General features: G+C 39.8%; 1 protein-coding gene and 1 pseudogene across 1 annotated transcript in view; one reads left to right on the top strand and one right to left on the bottom strand.

The window, feature by feature from the left end:
- LOC138053597 (uncharacterized) overlaps window positions 1-840 on the top strand; it is a 1,536-nt gene extending 696 nt beyond the window's left edge. The window contains exon 1 of the mRNA XM_068900207.1: window positions 1-840. This exon is cut by the window's left edge and continues 696 nt beyond it. Coding sequence (XP_068756308.1) covers window positions 1-840 — 840 coding nt within the window.
- Window positions 841-1,914: 1,074 nt separating this feature from the next.
- On the bottom strand, window positions 1,915-4,779 carry LOC138053598 (uncharacterized; annotated as a pseudogene).
- Window positions 4,780-17,500: the final 12,721 nt, after the last annotated feature.

Below are 17,500 nucleotides of genomic sequence, written 5' to 3' on the forward strand. Positions count from 1 at the left end.
AGGGAAGTTTTAATGAAAACATTCTCCTTTGTATCTCCACATGTCAACAGACGCTCCCTGTCATTGAGTAAATTTCAGGAGTTTGTTCTGGTGTTGATAAAACTACGGCTGGCCGTCCCACACCAAGATCTTGCTTATCGTTTTGGTGTTTCTAGAACTGTTGTTTCTCGCATTATTGTCACCTGGTTAATTGTCATGGATGTTCGTTTATCTCCTTTAATTTCCTGGCCAAGTCGGGAACAGCTTCAAAGAACAATGCCAAAATGTTTCATTGATTCTTTTGGTCTAAAGACAAGTGTGATCATTGACTGTTTCGAGATATTTATTGATAGGCCATCCAATCTGTTAGCAAGAGCACAGACCTTTTCGAACTACAAACACCATAACACTGCAAAAGTGTTAATTGGGATAACACCACAGGGAACAATATCATTTGTAAGCGAGGCCTGGGGGGGCCGCACATCGGACAAATTTCTTACAGAGAACTGTGGCTTTTTAAAAAATTTACTTCCTGGGGATCTTGTCCTTGCAGACGGAGGTTTCACTGTCCACGAGCAGGTGTGGTTTCACCAGGCAGAACTGAACGTCCCTGCATTTACCAGGGGCAAACAACAGCTGGATCCAGTTGATGTAGAAAAGACACGTAAAATCGCCAATGTCAGAATTCACGTGGAGAGAGTTATTGGAATTCTGAGACAAAAGTACACAATCTTACAAAGTACTCTGTCAACTGACTACTTAGCATGTGAGGACAAGAGCAAAGCCCCACTGATTGACAAGATAATTCGAGTTTGTGCTGCCCTTGTTAACCTCTGTCCTCCTATTGTGAGTTTTGATTGATTTCTTTAATAGGTAATAACTCATCAAGTTGTCTGAATTAGCCATACGTCTTGCCTGAGCCCCAGTCCATTTACAGTACACCTAAATACTTAGCCAAGAAGTGTAGCAAGCTTGTTAAATAGAATTGTAGTTGTTGTTACTTAAGCCTGAAAAGTGATATGCATGAAAAAAGGGTGATTAAAAACACTGCAGCTCTATGGGGAGTCACCTACAAATCCATTCAAGCAAGATGAGTTTCAGGGCCCAGTTGTTTGAATGCCAGTTAGCACTAACCCGGGGTTAAATTCTAACCCCAGTTTATTTTTCTTTTATTCAAAAGGATTTTCTCAGGTTATTTTCTCTGTTCTTTTCAAGAGCATCTAATCATCTACTTGTTGACAAAAACAATTAAACTGAATTTACTTTTTAAGCTTTAATGTCTGTGTTTCGCACTAACCCTGGGTTATCTTAACTCAGCTTCGAACAACCCGGCCCATGTGACCAACCTTGACTGTAAACTCACGACTTAATGGTTGAAAAGAATAAGGATTATCGAGAAAATGTAAACATTTCTTACGTGGTAATGATTCACCCTTGTCACAAGCTTCAGCAGGTTTTTATTGTATAATTTTAATAATGTAGCTTTCTTTCATACAAATATATATATTGCAAGGTTCATATTAGCCTCCCACACAGATATGTGACACTGTTTCGATCAAATTTTCTGATCCTGTAGAGAATAATGGTGAGCCTTAGTAATAAATGGTATTTTTATCCATGGATAAGGGTCCTCCTTTAATATCTAACACTGGGTTGGAGAGGCAGTAAATAATTACAACAATATTTCTAGCTCTTTGGAATGAAGCCTCAAGTGCCTCCTGATGAACTGCTAGATTCTCCTTCCAATTTGTCTTGTTTTATGCTTAATAATCAAAGGGAGAATTTAGTACATGTATTAATATCAGGCATCATTTGTAATTGGGGCCTTATTCCACACATCCCTTTAGTACAGAATGAAAAAATGCCTCTCAAGATAACTGGGTCCTTTCTTTCTACCTTAAAATAAGTTCTCTACTGGGATTTACCGGTAATCTTTTAAATATCAATGGTTGGAAAAAGTTCCATTCTATTGGACCTCAAACATCTTGAAAGGTGAGGACGCATCTTCGGGATATCAAATTGAATACTCAAGGGCTCTTGCATAAAAACAAGGCTCGTAGCAAATGCTATAGCAAATACCCCACAGTCAGATCCATTTAGTTGCTGCTGAATAGGGACAACATTAATTCCCCTGAATTCCTGTCCGAGTAGACTTCTTGCCTGTTCCTCAATGTCGTCACAGACAACATCATGAAAAAAACTGTCATATAAATTAACATGGCCACTGGAGCAACCAATGGAACTTAAACATACCCAGTGGTTACCTCCAGTGTTCAAAATCTGTATGAATTCACCACTGATAATGTCAAAGGCTCTTATTGGACCAAGTGTTGGCCTTTCAAATCCTTCAATGTTCGGATTTAACTGTTTGAGGTAGATTTGTGCCTGGTGGATTATAGAACAGTCTAACCAGCCATGTGTATCCTCTATCAATGCAAATTCTCTATCAGTCAGATTCCCTAGTGAACCTGTCTTATTAACATTTGTGTTGACAGTTTCTTTGACAAACAAAACATCACTATCCTGTTGGGTGTTTGCACCAATGTTGATTGGTGTTGCAGGTGAATCTGCCTTCAAATCATTATCACTTTGGGAGCTTGAATCATTAATAATAGGGGCTGACATTACATTATCGGGTGTTCCAGCCAGTTCTTCGACCAAATCAGAATCCCCTTGAGCTGGTGTTGATGGTCTACTTTTAGGTACTGTAATCTTACAGTTATAGCAAAGCCAGGTTGTTCTTGCATTGCTTGGATAACGTTTGTAAGACATGCATGACAGATGAAAAAATTTACCATTTGGGCACTGTTCATTATGACATTTCAGCAGTTTATCATTTGCCTGTGCTTTTTTTTGACATGTGCAGATACTTGCAAGTTTTGTTGCCTCACTTAGGAACTGATCCTTCATTTCAGGCAATTTCTTGCTTTTTGCCCTGGTAAATTGAGGCAACTTTCTACAATGAGGGCAGTACCATATTTTTGGAACTGTTACATTCTTGATACCCAAACAGGATGGATGAAATCTGGATATTTTGCATGTGTGGTTGGCACATGTTATCGGTGCTTCACTAGTTGTTTCCCTGCAGTAACAGTCACCAGGTTTTGCGACTTCTTCTGGGGAAAGCTGGGCTTTTAAATCCATCTTTCGGGTATACCATCTTCCCAATATTTCTGGTAATATGCAAATTCTCCAGAAAGTTGCTAGTTTGGGAATTTGTGTTTCCCAGTGTTTCATGTCTGGAGCAAGTCTTTCCAAGAAAAATTTTGATGTTTGCCCATCTGAGGCAAACACAATAAAATCTAAATATCCTCTCCCACTTGTATGGATTTGTTGTTGTGCTTGGTAATAATAGTCATGATCTCTTTTGAGTTGGAGACAAGATTCATTTTTCTGCAAACAGGAAGATTTCTTTTGCACATAGCTGTCAAAGTCAACTCCATCTATGCAGTAAGGGCACTTGACTTCGCCACATCCCTGTCCACAGCAATCACATTCACAGAGAAAATCTGGAGTGGCATGTAAAAATTGGTACTTCTTTTTTATAATTGTTCCACATTTAGTTACAACAAAGTTAGCACGAGTTTTTCGCATTATTTTTTCATATTCTGCGATGGCAATATCCTCATGTTTGCATCCATGTCTTGTGGCTGCTGTGGAAAAGCGAAAAATATCTGGATAACAAATAGCTTTGACCAGAGACTGGGAGGGCTGTGAAGGATCTGTATGACTGGCTGCACGGCATTTGGAAGCCCCCACTCTTCCAGCCCTGTGTCTAAAAAAAGCACTTCCTTTGGGCTGATCCACAGTTTCCCTTTCGATTGACTTAATATCTTCATCAGATAGGTTCAATTGTACTTTATTACACTCCTTTAGAAGATCAGTATATGAAAGCTCTAGATACTTGGTATCAAACAAGTCTGTCACCGCCTTAATGTTTCTAGTACTTGAAATAAATGAATCAGCAAATGGGTGAATTAAACTTAAACACACTGGTTTAATTTTGCATTCACTCAAAGAGTGATAAAAAGCATCCATTTCTTCAGCAGAAGGTTCTAGTGATGATGACATTTTCACTTCTGGACGTTTAGGTGTGGAAGTGTGAGATGGTGGACTTGAATCAACAGCAGGGAAAGCAACCGTTTCAATGGACTTATCGAGGTCGGCTTTTAGTTTCTTTGCAGAAGAAAAGTTAATTTCTTTGATCCTTGCGTAGTCAACTTGCTTAACTGTGGTAGGTAACAGCTACGTACATTTTACTTGGGTGCAGGCAAGCGTCCCATTTAATCTCGTCCACACTTCAATATAAAAAAGAACACTTGCGATATGAGAACAGCATTCTCCCAGCCCGGCCATACACCCAGCACAGTGAGCTGAAAGAACAGTTCCTTCTTTGGTTGATATTATCCACAATGGCACGTGCGGATCATTCATTCGTTGGGAATGTCTTACTTTTGCAAGAACCACGTATTTATCTCGCAATGTTTGTCCAAGAACACTTGTAATAAAGCCGGACACCATATGGTTGTACGCAAGGAGACTTCTGAAATTTTTAAACTGCTCCTTTGTATAAAAACTCGTATCGAGCACTAGATATGACAGAAGATCGCATGACTCGACTGGAGGAAGACATTCCAGAGTAAAGTTTTCTTGCGGAATAAGGAAAGGGTCGATACCAATGGCCCCTATTTTCTCCACATATCTTCTCCTTATGTTACCCTGTAATGACTCGCCATAGGCAGACAGAATAAACTTGGAATTTGTCTCGCTCTCAGAAGGACACGCTTCAGTTGCCGCCATTATAAATAAAACATTACTCCTCCAAGATGGCGGCGCCTCGTTTTCGGAATTTTTGTGACGTCACACGAACAGACACTATTAATATTTTAACCAAGGCTTTTGACTTTGAGAGTTGAGAGTGCAAATACTAAGCTTTAATTACAAATCTAGTATTAATTGCTACAACAAAACCAGGTGTATGTATTTTTCTTGTAGTCAACAGCCATCTCCTTTATAGAAATTAAGAACCCAATTGGATAGCTAAACGAGACTAACCTGTTAGTTGAAGTTTGACTTGAATTCTATCTCATAAAGAGTAGTAACCGAAGGTGTCTGACATGAAGAACGAACCTAGTCTGCAGGGAGTGACGTCACAATCATTGTTTCAAATCCTCCTTCTCATAGTGGAGGAACATTTAGACACAGAAAGTAATTCCATAAAGAGGATTAGTAACCAAGGCCTTAAAGCTCGACACAAGCACAGGGAGGGAGAGGTGGGCATGTCAGACACCTTCGGTTACTACTCTTTATGAGATAGAATTCAAGTCAAACTTCAACTTACACGTAAGTGTCGTTTAACTTTCCAATTCTATCTCATAAACCATAACCTCCAGTACTGACATGAAGCCTTCAAATCTTGTGAGGACACTATGAGGACCCAAAACACCAAACATACTCCAAGTTTACAATGTCCTAATATATCGATTTTATTCTACAACTTACGTCTAAACTACCAAATACTTCTAAACAAGCAACGAACAAAGCTAAAGCTTCGTTATAAACAAAGTTATAGCTCCAAACGCTCCTAACAGTGTTAGCATTGCTAATATGACTACCGAGAAACAAACACACACTCATCTTGAAACTTTTCCAGGTATCGCTTATATTGTCGTAGCAAAATATTGTTGCTAACGCTAATAACATGGCTAGTATTAACAAGAGTTCCTTTTAACGCAAGTGCAAGTCTCCCAAATTGCACCCCTTGCTGCACATCTTAAATAGCATAAAATCTATTTGAGGGTGGGTTACTCCCAAAGGCACCGTTCAAGAAACAATAAACAACTGGATGTTGGTCAACTAAGGTATTCTCAGCGCTAATCATACGAGAGAAAGCTGATGTAGCAGTGATCAGTGCCGAATGACAGAGGGGAAATCAGTATAGGGAAGTTATCTGTTTACAAACATTACTCTTGTTATTCAAATGTGCCAACGGCAGGAACAAAATTGCTTACCGTTATTCCTTCATAATTTATTGCGCTGACTTTCAGACCTTTTAGTGTGCACATGCACGTATGCAGTGAACATGAGTAACCCGTACACGGAAATAGTGAGAAAGAGTGAAGGGACGTGGGCTCTTTTTCATAAAAGAGTCTCATCCATGCAATTTGATTATTCCGAATTGTTCACAGACGAAGTTTATTCATTTTTAGACAACATGGCCAAGTCCATCAGCAGTTCCATTGGCTACCTCCTTGCGTCAACATTGACAAGCTCCGCTTTTGCTCTTGGAAGTCATGGCGCACAACTAATGCTTGGGACACATATACAGCCCATCAACCTCTTCACAATCTTCATTGGCCATTCAGGAACTAACAGGTCTCCTGCAATTGAAAAGATCATCAATCCGTTATGAGAGAACAGTGAAATCAGTAAGGAAATACTGATCAGCAGGTGAACCTCCTCAGGACTTGTAAAGCTACTCGCTAAACATGGAAAAGCTTTTGTTTGTTCACCGGAAATCTATGCGTTTTTAATCAAGCTACTGAAAAATGACGATGAAACAGCATCAGGAGACATCCACCCTTTATGCAAACTCTTCAGTGGAAGAGTGGATAACAATTGCTCATCGCAATGGAGAGTGCACAAGATATTGAACAAAATACGCCTTTCTGCCTCCTTGGAGCCACTCAGCTTCAGAACGCTGCCAAGATCCATACAGAATGGATCAAGGGCATGGCCTTTTAGATTGATTCTTTGGCACTGAGACCGACATCAGAGCAGCTTGGCGATGCCCAAAGATGCCTTGACGAGATGGCTTTCAATAATTTCCAGCCCTTATTTGACGCCATATTTGTTGCCCACACAAACATTATTAGGGTTTACTAGCTCGATGATCAGTGCGTAACAATTCACCGTGATCTACAGCGGGACTTCACAGCCGAGGTGAATGAAGGAATTTTACATGGAAACATGCCCCCCAAATCAAAGAAAACAGAAATTATACCCAGAGTGGCCATTTGCCTGTTAGTGTTATCGCACTTCATTTGTCAGAAGCTTCACCCTGACATTCCACATACCGAAGTTCCTGAAAGCGTGACCCCATAATTTTACAGAGCCGCAGTAAAACTCGTAGAACAACACATGGAATCGCAGAAAGAAATGTTTGTGGACTTCTTAAAGTCCATAACAGAAGTTACCTGTGAACTGGTGAAGCAGCAGCCACTCGCTACGGACATTAAAACTGCTATTGTGCTGTTTCGCGGGCCATTAGTTACGTACCAGGCAATCAAAAAGTATGGAGCAAGGGGCATGCGCTCAGTCGCACGTCCAGAATTTGAAACTTGTGCAGCTAACGTAGCACAGTATGAGTGCCATGTAGTGCCAAACAAGTGGGAGTGCTAGTAAAGAAAATGCCAAGCACCTGGCCTTCCGATGCACTTTGCACAGAGGAAGAATTTGCAGATAAGAAGAACCATTCTACAAGCATTGTGTTCTGCTGGTCATCATACTGCAGATGAAACAGACTAAACTTGAAAACGAAAATATTGTTTCCTTGTTAAGCGTAAGGATAGCAATTCATCATAACTTTGCTCGAATTTATTTCAACTCCATTTCAGTTACTAGTTAAGCGTTAGGATAACAATTGCTCATAGCTTTACACAACAATATTTACATTTCGTTTTCAGTTACAAGTAAAGCGTTAGGATAACAATTGAACGTACTTTACTCGAATTTATTACATCTCATTTACGGTTATGGTTATTGTAGTTTCATAATTCAAAGATTGATTCAAATACTCCAATTTTTTTACATCTACATTTCAGTTATTAGCTAAGCGTTAGATGCTTAACCAATAACATCTCGTTTTCAACTACTTGTTCAGCATTAGGATCACTATTGATCATAACTTTATTCGAAATTATTACATCCCGTTTACAGTTATGGTTACTGTAGTTTCATTATTAATGATTGATTAAACTGATAATGGTACAGAATTGTGAACTTATTGCAGCAAATAATATCACACGAGAATTGCACGCATAACAATTATTCCAAGTTCTTTGATTCACTAAATATAATAACTCAATAATTAACCAAAGCAAGTTATTCCTCGTTCTTATATCCACAGATGAGTTAAATGAGCCGCTAAATATGTGAACCCAACACTTAACGCTCATAATTTTTCCCACTGCCGAGCCAAACAAGCCAGCTTGTTTGGTCCATGGTTAAAAGTGACCCTGCATTCTGTAGTTGCTCCCCAAAATGTATTATACCTCACCGGGCAAGAAGATCATTGTTTGAATGCTATGTTCTACAAGTGTTTCTTTTAGGAACTCGCACTGGAATTGAGTAAAAATTGAAGTAGAGGATAAGAATGTAAAGCTTATGTCCAGGACCATCGAGTTGTCTGGGCATGTAAAATGTTAAAAGAAGTGGCATTTTTTGGCTTAATTAAACATGAGCTGACATTATGAAGTGCGTGGTGATGTAACAAACTAACACCATTTTGGATGTACTGAGAAAACAAAAATTAAAATGCCTCTGGCAAAAGGATGGACAAAAGGTATTCAAGCATTTTGGTGTTGCGTTTGTGGAATGCGCCCAAAAACTTAGGAAGGAACTAGGATATCTCCTTGGTAAACCTGCAAATCTATAGAGATTGAACATGAGCCAAGTAGTGATATCATTTAGCTAATGACAGCAAAACCACCTTAGAGTGGAATGGAACACAAGCCCTTAAAATAGCGAATTGTCATGACCTTTAACGACTTAAGACATAAAAACAACCTTTTCCACAAGGAACACCACTTATGGAAGAAGACTGAAGACTGTTTTTTATTGAATTTACAATCGGACTTATTTGTCACTGGTAATATAAACAACTAGCTTCACAGACAGTGTCAAGTCACCGTTACATAACCCTGCAGTCATGAATCAGAGCATTACAACTAATTCGTACAATTTAGCACTTCCAGTTATAGTTTCCTTTAAGTTTTCTCTTGTAGTGTAACTGCCATTGACACTGGTCACTGCCAATCCACTTTTGCCTATGTCTCTGGCTCCTTGCATAAAAATGCCTGCCACTTCACCACTTCCTCTTACTCTTCGTTTTCATGGTGTTTCCTTCTTTTTAGCCTCGGTACAACTTTGAGATTCCGCCATCCTGTTTCTTCCCTCTCGTCTTGCTTGTCCTGCAAGTCTTGTCTTTATTGTCTTTTCTGTCTTGGTGCAGTGTTTTGTACTGCATTATCTTGTACAGTTTGCATAATGCCACCCTGTCCGTTTTAGAAAATATGGTAACCCAGCGATGCGACAAATTCTGGTTTTATAGCCGTGACGTCATTTACCGTCCGTACGTCCACCCCTCCTTGTATGCCAATGCGACCAGTATCATGCTAGTTTACAGCATACATCTTACAATCAATTGACACCTGTCAAAACAAGGTATCTGCTGACCAGCATCACATGACCATAACACAGACTCAAGCTTAGAGCTCACTGAGATCAGCTGTTTTTTTTTTTTTAAGTTGACCGCTGACCAGGTAATGGTTTTTGATTGGATTACAGGCTGAACCCAGGTTAACTCACCTAAACATAAACAAGGCTTCATTTTTTGCACGCTTTTTGTACCTTGACGCAGCTACATGGGCATACTACATTAACTATAGGCCTTACAAAGTCAACGCTTTTTGTGGAAGACGGTTTGGAAAATGTTTTCTTTCTGCTATTTTTGCTGGTTCTAATCCATGCAGTTATTCAAGTCAAGCATTTGAGGGGTATAAACTTAAAGCTGCTTTTTTGTCTGTATTGAAATTTTTGGCATATCTTTAGAGGCTCTGATAAGGTTACCAGTAATACCAGTAATAGCTCATACTTAGTAGAAGAAGTTACTCCACAGATACTTTTCTTGGGCACTAAACTGTTTGTTATTTTATTATTTAAAACGGATGCGTATTTTTAAAAGGTGGTTATTTCGTTCTTCCTTTGTTCAGGAATGAAAATCGAATTTTTATTCTCAACTGGAATTAAATAACAATTATGTACACCCTTTTGGATGTAAAGAAAAAGGGTGATTTGTTTGTTTGTTTTGCTTTAAAATGAGAGTGAACAATTGACAATTGCTTTTTTTAAACCAATATCACACTCATCACTTCGTGATTTATAGCGTGGATTTCACTAGTTAGGCAATGAATTTTTCTATAGAAGACTGCAAGAAAATGTTTTCATTAAACAGCAACCAGGAACACCAAAACGCGGACAATTCGAAACCTTTCATTTTCTCTAACTCTACACGCAGTAAGAATAAATAACCAGAGCAAAGGTTGGCTGAATCTATATATTAGTCTGTTGTCCTGTTCTGTGCTAGTCCATGTTTCGCCACCCGGTCCATTTTGCATTCCATTGTCTGGTTCTGTACTAGTCCATGTCTCTCCATCCTGTCTGTTTTGTGTTGTGTTCTTTTGTCTAGTTTGCGTACCGTCATTTTGGCCATTGTCAGTTCTGTTCCCTTGTCACAACCTAAAAACGATTTTATCATGGTCCTCCAAAATCCTTTTGAGGTGTTTTATTCCATAAAGAAAAAAGCTCCAAATTCTCTACACGGAATTCTATGCTATTCCTTGTTATTTCCAGGTAGATTATACTGTGGACCCAATTTTACTGCATGCTTGGCCTAGGAGAAGAGAGTAAGAGGTTGTCAACTGACTGATAAGCAATTAAACACAAGGAGCATCGATATCGCAGTGCTGTTCCATTGAAGGTTCCATCCGAGGAAAGAAAAGTCAACCAACCAACAGTAAGACCCACAGTAAGAGACATACAAAGCATGAAGTTGCTCTGGACACTCTGCCATTTTCTGATCAAGAATATGAGCAACTTTCAAAATCAAACAGTAATTTTGCAGCTCTTGTGAGTTAACTCAGCTATGTACATACAAAAGATCAATTTAAATGGTTTGGAAACTTTGAAGAAGTGATTTGTCTGGTCAAGATTCTTCTTGAAACCAACAATACAGGCGAATTCTCAGAAGACCAGACCCACAAGATGCTCTCTTTTAGAGCTGGTGATACAATTCTAAAATGGTATTCGACTACTCACATGCTACAAACCCAAGGCTCTAATTTTGCGTCATTGCGAACAAAGCTGATGAAAGTTTATTCCTCAAAAGGTGAACTGCTCGCCCTACAAGTGGACAACTCGAACGACTCGAACGTGCTTTCGGTTGAGCTCACTAATTAAGAGGAGCCTTCTGCAGCCGCCGTTTTTGACATCTCTTCAAATGAATCAAGTCCTTTGGCTTCCTTTGGGTGCTGTTCTACGGTAAATTCAGAACTAAAGAACCTTGAAAATCACTTTTATGATCATTGAAACCTAATTTTATCGAAATTAAATTTGCAAGCAGGCCTCTCACATAATGAAAGGGTTGAGCCGAAACGGGAAGCTAATGTTCAGCTCATTAACACCTTCAAACAAAAGAACAAGGACTTGAATAATGAAATTAGCATACTGAAAGAGTTGCTACAGTATATAGTATATATATTTAAATATTCTCACATACATGTATATATATAGAGATTTTTTCTTTTGGGGGTCAGCCACGAACGTCCCGCTATGGCAAGTGGAGGAAAATCAAACTTTTGATTCTCCCACTCTTGGCCTCCCTAATGTTAGAGGTTTTAAGATAGCTGCTCTAAATATTGCCAGCCTTCTGGGGCATATTGACGAATTAAAAACGTATATGGCTCTTTAATCCTTCGATACTCTAGCAGTAAACGAAACACATCTTGATGATTCGGTGTCAAGCAGTGAAATGAGTATACCTGGCTATTGTCTTGAGAGAAACGATTGTAATAGGCATGGTGGTGGGGTTGTGATTTATGTTAGAGATACTATAAACTACAAGTGCTTCCTAAATCAGGTCAGTCAAATAAATCTGGAATGGATTGCTGTAAAGGTGATAAAATGCTAAACCTTTCATTGTTGGGATATGGTATCAACCTCCTGGGTGTGGCATCGAAATCTTAAACGCTTTCGTCACTCTTTTGCAAACCAATTTCATCTCAGCGAATCCCCAAAATCATCAAAGAAGAACTTTTCTTGAATTATGCAACTTATAGCAATATTCACAGTTAATTCAAGTCCCAACACGTATAACTGCCTCCTCTAGTACATTAATTGATTTATTCTTAACTAATGATCCCTGTAAAATTTCCCGTCATGGAGTGTCCCATACTGGCATAAGTGACCATTCTCACATCTATGCGCTCCTACTATTATTAACAGCAGACAGATAAGAAACTTTGACCCCACCACGTTTCGAGGAGATTTGACCTTAGTTCCATGGAAGTTTGTAGAGAATATAACAGATCCCAACGTAGCCTGGAATGCCTGGAGGAATATGTTTTTAAACATATGCGATTCACATGCACCATTTCGTCGAAAGGAGGTCCGAAATTCAAACTCTCCCTGGCATACCCCTGATCTCAGAAAGTTAATGTTTGAGAGAGACAAAGCGAAAAAACTTGCATCTAGGGTGGTGTCTAGCGAAAGTTGGATGTGCCTGAAGGCTTTGAAAAATAAGATCAACACTGCTATAAAAAAGGCAAAAGTTTCGTATTATAATTGGTTTTTCAAGAACAACGGGGGTAACATTAAGAACACATGGAAAGGAATTAAAACCATTTTTGGTAAAATAACGCAATCCACCAGATTCCATAGCCTTTTGCAGCTCACGTGATACAGAAAATTATTCACTGGGGTGAGGGGAAGCCCATTGTTGTCTCGAAACCAGCACCAACTTCACAGAGTAAAAAGGGGGAATCTTACACATCTAAGGATGGAAAACGGAAACCTATAGTCTGTAAATGACGTCTCGAGGCCGACAAGGATAGGAGCCTGATAAAAGAAAATTAAGTCAGGACAAGGGGCCATTGTGCAAAATGGAAGACAGACAGAAGAATTCTCCAATTAAACGAAACTTACCTGTAAGTTGAAGTTTGATTTGGATTCTATCTTGTCATCAGTCCAGAACGAAGAAGTAACATGAGAAGCACGCATGCTTGCTTAATCAGCCATAACTTAAAGAAAGACTTGTTACTGCTCACAGGAACGAAAGAGTAAGGAAGGGTAAATGCCAATGGGGAGGGCATGTTACTCCTTCAATTCGGACTGATGACAAGATAGAATCCAAATCAAACTTCAACTTAGAGTTTAATTGGAGAATTCTATCTGTCATCAGTCCTACGTCACTACGGAGTACCATGAGACTTTATAAAGATGTGAGTGCTTGCAAGTCATGGACTGCAGTAGAGATCCCAATAAGACGTATCAGAGGACAAATAACACACAGGCAGTTGTTTAATGAAACAATGATGTAGAGTACACTTAAATAGCAGATGTGTAATACAAAAAGACATGAAAGGTGTGATGCGTGACGTTCGTAAATCTATGATTGAGTTTCATTGTTAGTGCCCGAATAGTGACCCAGGAGGGCACTAACAATGGGTTATCAGCTTATTGTAATGTTGGAAAAAACTTTGGCATTGGACCAGCCACCAGCTTTAAGGATATCAGGGAGCAGAAGACCAGATGAGTAACCATAAGACGAAGCCGCAGTCCTGCTGCTGTGGGCAGAAGGGTACCCAGCGAGCGACAGTGGAACTTGTGACCACCGTATGTGGTTTAACATGGCTGACTAGTAAAGTAGTAGATTTGGGAAGTGATTGGGTTCTAGTTACATAATGTCTAATATGAGCTACTGGGCAAAGCTGTAGGTCCTGAGCAAAAGCTACTATTTCAATGGGGTCAAGGTGTTTGCTGGGGTGAGTCGTTTTAAGGGTTCCTTTAATCGTGAAGACTGTTTTGGTTGGTATTTCTTTCATAAATTGCATATCGAGATTAGCCAGAGTCTGGCAACGTTGGGTTGTCACTAGGGCTAATAGTGTCGTTAACTTTTTGGTCAGTTGTCTGAGTGTCAGTTCTTTCATCTCTGGCAGAGATTGCAGGAATCTAAACACAATACCCAATTACCTAGGGAGTGGAGGTTTAAGATGCCTTTCAGGAATCGAGTAACTAATGGATGTTTCCCAAAAGTAGTCGATTGTCCCAGGGTGATGACAGACCGCAAAGACAAGCGTGATGTGTTGATTGCACTGTAACCTAAGCCTTGGTTGTAGAGGTGCGTGAGAAATGCCAGGCCTTCAGTTACAGGTATATTAGCCTGTATCATGTCAACATTTGTAAAGGTAGGTATTATATTGCCTTCCTGTTGTTTTCTGCCAGGATGCTAGTAGAATGACAGTTGTGTTGGAAGGTAAATTTAAATTGGAGAGCTGTTGCCTGATAAGAGGCAGAATAGAAGGGTTAACGATTTCTTCAGAGGGTGTCTTTTGTTTGGCTTTCCCGGCAGTCGGAGCAGGTTTTTTCCCGATCTTAGTTTGATTGGGGGACTTATGCATATCTGCTTGGGTCGGCCAGTCCGGAATGATGCAAAAGCATTTATGAGATATGTTGTATGATTTCTCTGAGATTTCAATGCAATAAAGTCCTTGTGTGAATCCGTCCTTCTCCACTTTCTTTCAGCTTTCCTCCGAAGTCACTTGGCTGCACCGAGTTCAGCCATATACCAGGGCACTGAAGGACGTTTCCTAACAGTCTTAGACTTCAGCAGAGCATGATGATTGAGCAGGTTAGATAGTGTACTGTTGTTATCAGCGACAAGCTTGTACAAGTCTTCAGTCGATGTTATAAAATAGGCATCTGGAAGGCGTTGACATAGTGAGGTTTTGGAAAGGTCTTTTTTAAAAGACTCCATGTCAATGTGTCTGAGCTTTCTATAATTGATCACTTTGGCCGTTGAATAGGATGTACGTGATGCTAGGTTGCACACAAGTGAGGTATGATCCGAGACAAAGAAATCAGTCACAGCTGGAGCTTTGAGCAAGTTATCAGAGTACCGGGATATTATAAGATCTAATGTGTGGCCGAGAACATGTGTAGGCTGCTTGACGAGCTGCTGAAGTCCAAAAGACTCAAGAACATCCAAGAATGTTACAGCATCAACATTGCTGATGTCATCAACGTGGATATTGAAATCACCAGCAATTAAATAGCAATAGCAATGGAGTGGAAAGATGACCACGATGTTGGTCTTTGTAGAGAAATTCTTGTGGCAAAACCTTATCAGTTCAAAGCCCAAACAGTTGAGAGTGGAGGTTGTTGAGGTTATATAGCTGATCATTGAATGAATGTCGGAGCCTGAAAGTCAAGGTCACAAAGCGTGCCATTCGCTATCGCTGCAAAGTTCTCACCGATAAATACAAAAAGAAAATGAGAGAAGAAGAAGAAGCCTCTGGTATCGAAGTTGAGCCACAGTCAGAGTCAGAGCAGCTCTTACAAAGTTTGATTGATGAGGAGGAGGCAATGGCAAAAAGGAGGATTGAAGAAGACAAGCAGAAGGCTCAGGATATTCAAATGAAAGTGATGGAAAAAATTGGAGAAACCAGAAAGCGAAAAGAAGAAGGGTGAAGGGATGCCAGTAAAAAAATCAAGGCACGGGAGGAAAGACACTATAGAGTTTCTTCAAGAGAAATCAGAGCGAGACTTTGCATTAACGGAAAAATAATTGGAGCTAAAAAAGATGGAACAGGAGCAGAGTTGGCAGAAAATCAACCAATTCGTGCAGCAGCAAAGTCACATGATGGCAATTATGCAACAGCAAATGAAACAAGAATCAGACATGATGATGGCTCTCATGAAAAAGTTTCAGTGATAAACGCAGAAGAAGATAACTGAATGAGTTTCCTTTTCTTTTATTCTTGTTTGTAGTATGAAGACTTCAGGTGTCATACGTTTAAAATGCTGATCTGAGGTGCATGTCTCATCTTGTCTACATCACTTTCAAGCTATAAGAAAATATACATTTTGGAAATAATATTGTTCAGAAGTACATGTACCAGGATATATCGGAAGTTACCACTTACTTTATGACAAAAAGTTTTCCCAATTCCCTTCCTGTTTACCACACTCGATAAGCAAGCCTACGAAGAAGCATGCAAAGGTCCTCAATATCATGGCTGACACTGCCTTGCGGACACTGAATACACGTGGTAGCTGAAGGACTTCTGCCAGACGAGTGATATATTTCTTTTCAAATCGAAATTCTGCTCTACATTCGTCTTCACAAAGGTTACCAAGATGAAACCAAGACAATGAGGTTGATGAAGGTGGGCCTTAGAGGACTGTAAATAGATTGCTTAGGCCTTTCTGCAATCTAAGCTTAAACAGAGACTTTAAATTTAAATGTTGCAGGGAAACATGCTTTATTTAATACCATTCAGGTGTTGTGCGCTGAATGAGAGGAAATTTGATAACAGCGAAGTTTTGCCCAAATTCAAATATTTATTTGTACGAGTTAAAAACTACTGTTGTCATTTGGCGCATTTTCTGTTAATTATAAGTTTAAACTCTTAACAGAGGCTAACTAGTTCTTTCCTCACTTGTTCCTAGTGTACTCTACTCTCCTCACCCTTGCAATCAAGGTTCGTATGGTAGCCAGTAGCTCATTGTTTAGGTCAAAGTACTTTCACTTTTATAATGGTTAAGCGGTTGCCAAAGCTTCCAGTAATTTTCCACAACATGACATGATTCTCGCCTTACAGAAACCCCCAATACCAATAGTCAGCCACATTTCAGGTCTGCCCTTCAAGCAAGTGCCTTGACTTGCAGTCTTTTAAGATCGTACATATCATGCAGAAACAAAATAAATCTCGAAGCAGCCAACGCACTCTGGTTCAGTCTACCATGTCTAAGTCAAATGCCCATGCCAACTCTGCAGATGTAGTACAAACAACGCAGTATGCAGGAATGCCGACTGAAACACTATGTTTACTTTTATCCCAGTGCCACCTGGTACAATCAAGGCCACGTCAGCAGCTCATTACTCGACTCGACATCGCTACCTACCAGCCCATGCCCATGCCATTATCATGCTGGATCAGCAGTTGGCCTCCACGATTGCCTCTATCATGGAGCAAAACCTGGCAACCATCAACTCTGCGAGCAGCTCGCCATAGAGCTCAACATCAAGCTACACAGCAAACATGGCAGTGGCAGCATGTGGCGACAAGAGCTCTTGTTCATACGATTTAACCCATAATATTGGTCTAGAAGCACATTTAAATACTTGCTATCCACTGTCTATTGAGGAAGATAAAAATAGTGGCAAATTTAAGTGGCAGAGCGGCTTTAGCGAGCTCAAATTGTTTCTAAACGATGAGCTCAGTTTGCGAGGCCAGTAGTCTTCTGTGTCCAAGAGTGGTGGATTCTTCGTGTTCAAGGCGAATGGTGCATCACTTTCGTTTTATCCCAACACTAAAACGCTGAATGTGCAAGGAACGAGGTTAGAATGAAGCTATTTTCTCTTCTCTCGCGAGGAAATTCAAATACTGATGCAAATGAGCAACTTTGAAAGAACAACATGTCAGTCAAGAGCAAACGAATGACGAAGATGGGGATGATCTGC

The sequence above is a fragment of the Montipora capricornis genome, chromosome 6 (genome assembly GCF_036669925.1).
Source record: "Montipora capricornis isolate CH-2021 chromosome 6, ASM3666992v2, whole genome shotgun sequence".
Classification (NCBI taxonomy): domain Eukaryota; kingdom Metazoa; phylum Cnidaria; class Anthozoa; order Scleractinia; family Acroporidae; genus Montipora; species Montipora capricornis.